At 44.9% G+C, this 7509-nt stretch overlaps 1 protein-coding gene across 1 annotated transcript in view; it reads right to left on the bottom strand.

Moving 5' to 3' along the window:
- Positions 1 to 6485, bottom strand: part of LOC135513391 (adhesion G protein-coupled receptor B3-like) — a 143934-nt gene extending 137449 nt beyond the window's left edge. The window contains exons 1-2 of the mRNA XM_064936315.1: positions 6319 to 6485; positions 2688 to 2789 (exon numbers count right to left, since the gene is read on the bottom strand). Coding sequence (XP_064792387.1) covers positions 2688 to 2751 — 64 coding nt within the window. The 5' untranslated portion in view covers positions 2752 to 2789; positions 6319 to 6485. The remainder of the gene's footprint in view (positions 1 to 2687; positions 2790 to 6318) is intronic.
- Between the last annotated feature and the right edge of the window lie 1024 nt (positions 6486 to 7509).

Genomic DNA, 7509 nt, shown 5'->3' with positions numbered 1-7509 from the left:
GTTTCCTCAACACAATCCCCCACCCCACTGAACACCCTGTTTCCTCAACACAATCCCCCACCCCACTGAGCCTCCTGTTTCCTCAACACAATCCCCCACCCCACTGAACACCCTGTTTCCTCAACACAATCCCCCACCCCACTGAGCCTCCTGTTTCCTCAACACAATCCCCCACCCCACTGAGCACCCTGTTTCCTCAACACAATCCCCCACCCCACTGAACACCCTGTTTCCTCAACACAATCCCCCACCCCACTGAGCCTCCTGTTTCCTCAACACAATCCCCCACCCCACTGAGCACCCTGTTTCCTCAACACAATCCCCCACCCCACTGAGCCTCCTGTTTCCTCAACACAATCCCCCACCCCACTGAACACCCTGTTTCCTCAACACAATCCCCCCACCCCACTGAGCCTCCTGTTTCCTCAACACAATCCCCCACCCCACTGAGCCTCCTGTTTCCTCAACACAATCCCCCACCCCGCTGAACATCCTGTTTCCTCAACACAATCCCCCTGGTTCTGTTTTCATCTCTTTTCACAGTCCAGATAGAACCCTGGCTCCCAAATGGCACCCTATTCCCTACACTGTGCCCTCGTTTTGACCAAGACCAAAAGTAGTGCTTTATATAGGGAATAGGGTGCCATTTGGGACGCAGGCCCTTCTATTATAACCACACACCTCCTGCACTTTTCAATGTCTTCTGTGTCCAGCGGTGTGATAGTGGAATCAGACAGAGAGTGTGGTGGGAGACATGTGGGTTCAGTGTGACCGCTTCCCTGCTTCACTTTCTACCATTCACAATACAGACACACACAACCACAGCAGCTTATCAGTCCCACCACATGGATCAAACAACAGGTACACTATGGAGCCATCAGGAGTCTGATTAAGACCAGGAGGAGGGAAGGGGAGGGGAGGAGGAGGGGGGGGGAGTGGAGGAGGGGATGAGTAGGAGGAGGGGAGGGGAGGAGGGGGTGGAGGAGGGGGAGGGTAGGAGGAGGAGGGGGAGGGGGGGGGAGGGAGGGGAGGGGAGGGGAGGAGGAGAGGAGGGGAGGGGGTGAGGGGAGGAGGAGGGGAGAGGAGGGGGGGAGGAGGGGGAGGGAGTGGAGGGTGGAGGAGGGGAGGAGGAGGGGGAGGGGAGGGAGGGGGTGGAGGAGGAGGGGGAGGGTAGGAGGAGGAGGGGGGGGGAGGGGGTGAGGGGAGGAGGAGGGGAGTGGAGGATGGGGGGGGAGGAGGAGGAGGAGGGGAGGGGGGAGGGGAGGAGGGGAGGGGAGGAGGGGAGTGGAGGAGGGGAGGAGGAGGGAGGGGAGTGGAGGAGGGGAGGGAGGAGGAGGAGGAGGGGAGGGGGAGGGGAGGGGGTGGAGGGGGGGGGAGGGGAGGGGAGGGGGAGGGGAGGGGGAGGGGGAGGGAGGAGGAGGAGGAGGAGGAGGGAGGGGGGGGGGAGGGGGGAGGGGAGGAGGGGAGTGGAGGAGGGGGGAGGAGGGGAGGGGGGGAAGGAGTGAGGGGAGGAGGAGGGGAGGGGGAGGAGGGGAGGAGGGGGAGGGGAGGGTAGGAGGAGGAGGAGGGAGGGGAGGGGAGGGGGAGGGGAGGGAGGGGAGGGGGTGAGGGGAGGAGGGGAGGAGCAGGAGAGGAGGAGGAGAGGAGGGGAGGAGGAGGAGAGGAGGGGCGGAGGGGATGAGGGGGAGGGGAGGGAGAGGAGGAGGAGCCATGAGATCTTTGATAAAGGGAAGGAGGAGGAGGAGGAAGAAGAGGAGGAGGTTAGGGGGATGGAGAGGTAGAAAACAGCAGTTAAAAAGTGCCTTGCTGTTGTAGGCAATATAATCATAGTTAGCCTAGTAATATGTCCCTGTCTTTGGCTATAGGCTATTTGAAAACACATTGACATAATGCTGTGAGGGTCAATGCAATGCAAATAGGGAAATCTGTTCAGTAGAAACATACCGTCTGCATCTCAAATGGCACCCTATTCCCTATGTAGTGCAGAACTTAGAAATAAAACAGTGCATTGTATAGGAAATAGGGAGTCGTTTGGGACCTGTGTAAAGCACTTCCAATCCGTCACAGCAGGAATGGATGTGTCAGTGGAATGTGACAGGGACATATCCATCACCACTAGTCCTCTCTACACATGAGTAATGGACAGAACGCTCCCAATGAAACCTCTACATAATAGCCCCTGGAAAATGACTCATTTCATTATCAACTAAGTTACAGCAGAACATTCTAAAGTGCTCTAGTTTCTCTTGGTTCATTATTCAGTCAATGGCCATACAGCGGCTGGAGTCTGAATTCAGACCAACAAGACTATCCTATTTTTAAACTGTTATTTTGTATAAAAAAAATGTTATGAATCGAAGTTTAAAAAGTGAAGACTTGAATGAAAAAATAGGATAAGTAAGTGGGTACGACAAGTGTTTGATACGACGCTCACATGCCCCACAGGCAGCGGTGGTAACCACTAGGATAGACAAAACCCCAGGGCATGACTGTGTTCTTACCTGAAGCATTAGGAGGACACACACACTCACACTCACACACACACACACACACACACACACACACACACACACACACACACACACACACACACACACACACACACACACACACACACACACACACACACACACACACACACACACACACACACACACACACACACACACACACACACGTGTCCTTACCCGTGGCATTGGGAGGACACCTGTTGAAGGCCAGTTCTCCTGAAGGTGTTCTTCTCCACACCATGGATACAGTGTAGTCCTCCAGACAGATCTCATAGGGCGCTGGGGAGGGAACCGTACAAAACACATCGCTGGGTTATTGCTGACTCACCAATATGAATAGGCCAGAAGAGGCTGGTGGGAGGAGTTACAGGAGGATGGGCTCGTTGTCATGGAATTTTTGGAACGGAGTCAAACGTGGTTTCCATCAAGGGTTGGAACTGGTTCAGGGAACAGAACCGAAAACCGGAAAATAACAATGAGGAACGGAACCCGAACCATAAACTAAAGTTATCTATACTCTTCCGGAAGAGAACCGTTATCTTAAAAGCATGCAGACTGGTTAAAAACGTTATTTTATGTTCCGGGCATTTCTGAGTGACAGCCTTCAGTCTGTCACTCAGAAATTATGATGATTATTAATATTATTATTATAATTATTATTATTATTATGATTATAATAATGATTATTATAAGACTGGTTATTATTATTATGATTATTATTATGATTATTATAAGATTGGTTGTTATTATGATTATTATAATGATTATTATAAGACTGGTTATTATTATTATGATTATTATAAGACTGGTTATTATTATTATGATTATTATAAGACTGGTTATTATTATTATGATTATTATTATGATTATTATAAGATTGGTTGTTATTATGATTATTATAATGATTATTATAAGACTGGTTATTATTATTATGATTATTATAAGACTGGTTATTATTATTATGATTATTATAAGACTGGTTATTATTATTATGATTATTATTATGATTATTATAAGATTGGTTGTTATTATGATTATTATAATGATTATTATAAGACTGGTTATTATTATTATGATTATTATAAGACTGGTTATTATTATTATGATTATTATTATGATTATTATAAGATTGGTTGTTATTATGATTATTATAATGATTATTATAAGACTGGTTATTATTATTATGATTATTATAAGACTGGTTATTATTATTATGATTATTATTATGATTATTATAAGACTGGTTATTATTATTATGATTATTATTATGATTATTATAAGATTGGTTGTTATTATGATTATTATAATGATTATTATAATTATTGTAATGATGATGATGATGATGATGATTATTACTATTATTATAATGATTATGAGTATTATTATTATAATAATTTTTAGTGTTATTATTATTGCAGCGTCTGCCTGCCAGCTGGACATTTTTGCCAGTGGGGGTGTGTCTGTGTTGAGTCTACCTGCCCCTCCCCTGTGAAGCATAGGCTACTGTAGCCTACTGACAACATTACAGGTGTAATTCAGAAATTAGGGAGAGATGTTTAATCAAAGAAGAAATTATTTACTTTTTCAATTCTAGTGCTGCTCTGCACACACAAGCTAGTTAGTTAGTTAGCTCGTTAGCTCGTTAGCTCGTTAGCTATTAGCTTGCTAACATTTGCTCTGGTCCAATGCTAAACCAACTCAGATGTTCAAAGATATTCAAAGCTCCTCCATAGAAGCTGCTCCTCCTCTGTGTGTCTAATTTAGATAAGGATGTCATAACAAGATGCCCAGCGCTTCAAGGCACGCTTCCTCCAAACTCTCTCGCTCTCCCTCACCCTCAAAATGTCAGTTACATCTCGCGCCCTACACTGTGACTGGCAGCACAGTGTGTGTTTGTCTTTGATTACGATTAAACCATGCTGTTATGGCAAAATACAATTTGCTATTAATGTTAAAAAAATTCATATTTCATATTTTTTTAAAGGAACAGAAAGGAACAATTAAAACCCATCGTTTGTTGGGGCTCAGAAACGGTTCAGAACTTTATTTTGCTGGTTGAAACAGTGGAACAGAACCCCAAAAATAATAAATCTGTTTAGGACAAAAATGATTGGAAAATAATTTTAGTTCCAACCCCTGGTTTGATACCATTCCATTAATTACAAGAAGCCTGTCCTCCTATATCTCCTCCCACCAGCCTCCTCTATAATTGCATAAGTGTAGACTAGATTGTAACTAGATTGTAATACATGAACATGCTGTAGTTGTAAAATGGTTTCTTTGTGTTGGATTAAACTGCTTAAAATAGAACTGGTCTGAAAAAGATTGATAATGGGAACTGCTTCCCTACAGTCCTTACTCCTACTACAGAAACAATGCCACTCTTTACAGGGTGATAATGGTCAAACAAAAGATTGAATTTGCATTAATCGCCGTGGTAGCGAACAGTCTCCATGGAGATAAAAACAGGTGGGTTAATCAACACCATCAATTAATATTAAGATATTAATCATACATTAGGACCAGGACAAAATAACACTCTCTTATTCTCTCTCTCGCTCTTTATCTCTCACTTATTCTCTCTCTCTATTCTCTCTCTCTCTCTCTCTTTGTCTCTCTCTCTATTCTCTCTCTCTCTCTTTATCTCACTCTCTTATTCTCTCTCTGGCTCTTTATCTCTCTCTTATTCTCTCTCTCTCTTTATCTCTCTCTCAATTCTCGCTCTCTCGTTATCTCTCTCTCTCTCTATCCTCTTTCTCTTTATTCTCTCTCTCTCTTTATCTCACTCTTATTCTCTCTCTCTCTCTCTCTCTCTCTCTCTCTCTTTGTCTCTCTCTCAATTCTCGCTCTCTCGTTATCTCTCTCTCTATCCTCTTTCTCTTTATTGTCTCGCTCTCTATTCTCTCTCTCTCTCTCTCTCTCTCTTTATCTCACTCTCTTATTCTCTCTCTCGCTCTTTATCGCTCTCTTATTCTCTCTCTCTCTATTCTCTCTCTCTCTTTATCTCTCTCTCAATTCTCGCTCTCTCGTTATCTCTCTCTCTCTATCCTCATTCTCTTTATTCTCTCTCTCTCTTTATCTCACTCTCTTATTCTCTCTCTTTTTATCTCTCTCTCAATTCTCGCTCTCTTGTTATCTCTCTCACTATCCTCTTTGTCTTTATTGTCTCGCTCTCTATTCTCCCTCTCTCTCTCTCTCCCTCTCTTTATCTCTCTCTCAATTCTCTCTCTCTATCCTCTTTCTCTGTATTATCTCACTCTCTATTCTCTCTCTCTCTCTCTCTCTCTCTCTTTATCTCACTCTCTTATTTCTCTCTCTCTCTCTTTATCTCTCTCTCTATCCTCTCTCTCTTTTAATTTATCGCTCTCTATATATTCTCTATATATTCTATCTAACGGCTTCCTCTTAAAGCTACAGTCTGTGATTTGGGAAGCTGTTCAATGGTCATTTCAATTCTTGATGTTTACCCATTGGTTGTAGAAGAATAGACAACAACCTACAGTATACATATCTCATGAGTTTAGCACAACTGTCAATCTTTATCGTAACCCAAAATAGAAGCTTTTTATTACTCCGTTGTTGAATTCATTGTTGAATTGCAAATTATCTTTCCAGGCTCTGTCTATTTTCAGAGCTGAAGCTGGGTTGCCTACCCTCTGCTTTATGTAAGTCTTATCGGTTCCTCCTACAGGAACAGAAAGACACGTCACTCTTCCTCAGCGAAGAGGAAGATCATTATCTTCACTCCACACTTCCAGTTAATTGACTCTTGCAGTCTCACTTATGGTGGTTATGGGGTTATCGTTACCTGGGCAACGCTGGTCACTGCACTTGCGGACTTCATCCCCTGTGCCCTCGCACTGTTGCCCGGTGACCGCTGCCCCCTGGCACACCCGCGCCCGCCTCTGCCAACCCCCATCACATGATTTGGAGCAGCCACTCCAAGGCCCCCAGGGATTCCACTGGCCATTGGCTGAGGAGGAGAGACAGATCAGTTAAACCACTGGCCATTGGCTGAGGAGGAGAGACAGATCAGTTAAACCATTGGCTGAAGAGGAGACAGATCAGTTAAACCACTGGCCATTGGCTGAGGAGGAGAGACAGATCAGTTAAACCATTGGCTGAGGAGGAGACAGATCAGTTAAACCACTGGCCATTGGCTGAGGAGGAGAGACAGATCAGTTAAACCACTGGCCATTGGCTGAGGAGGAGAGACAGATCAGTTAAACCACTGGCCATTGGCTGAGGAGGAGAGACAGATCAGTTAAACCCCTGGCCAATGGCTGAGGAGGAAAGACACACCACTGATTGTTAAAAACTTGAGAGGTAAAACATTATGGTGGCAGCTCATCATTCGGCTGGCTTTGTCCTGGTCAGTTCATTCAGAGCAGAGTGATGAAGGAGTGGACATTAATACAGTAGATGATGGATTTTAAAACAAGGAGCCAGAGAGCCTCTGGACTCCCATCTTCTCTCCCCAACATCCAATCGGGTGTTAATAAAGTAAAGCATGACCAATAAGGAATCTCTATTTTATTACCATCAGCCAGCCGGTCTTTCAATTTCTATAACGGCACAACGGCCCCTGGGTATACCTGAGAGGACTCATGAGACAATAGTCCTACTGGTAAAATGCACATGGGGGGGTACTTCAGGGGTACTCTGGGAAGACTCATGAGACAATAGTCCTACTGGTAAAATGCACATGGGGGGGTACTTCAGGGGTACTCTGGGAAGACTCATGAGACAATAGTCCTACTGGTTAAATGCACATGGGGGGGTACTTCAGGGGTACTCTGAGAAGACTCATGAGACAATAGTCCTACTGGTTAAATGCACATCAGGGGGTACTTCAGGGGTACTCTGGGAAGACTCATGAGACAATAGTCCTACTGGTAAAATGCACATGGGGGGGGGGGTACTACAGGGGTACTCTGGGAAGACTCATGAGGCAATAGTCCTACTGGTGAAATGCACATGGGGGGGGGGTACTTCAGGG

The sequence above is a fragment of the Oncorhynchus masou genome, chromosome 24, assembly GCF_036934945.1.
Source record: "Oncorhynchus masou masou isolate Uvic2021 chromosome 24, UVic_Omas_1.1, whole genome shotgun sequence".
In the NCBI taxonomy this organism is placed as follows: Eukaryota; Metazoa; Chordata; class Actinopteri; order Salmoniformes; family Salmonidae; genus Oncorhynchus; species Oncorhynchus masou.
The sequence above is the reverse complement of the archived record's forward strand: the minus strand, read 5'-3'. Positions and strand labels throughout refer to the sequence as shown.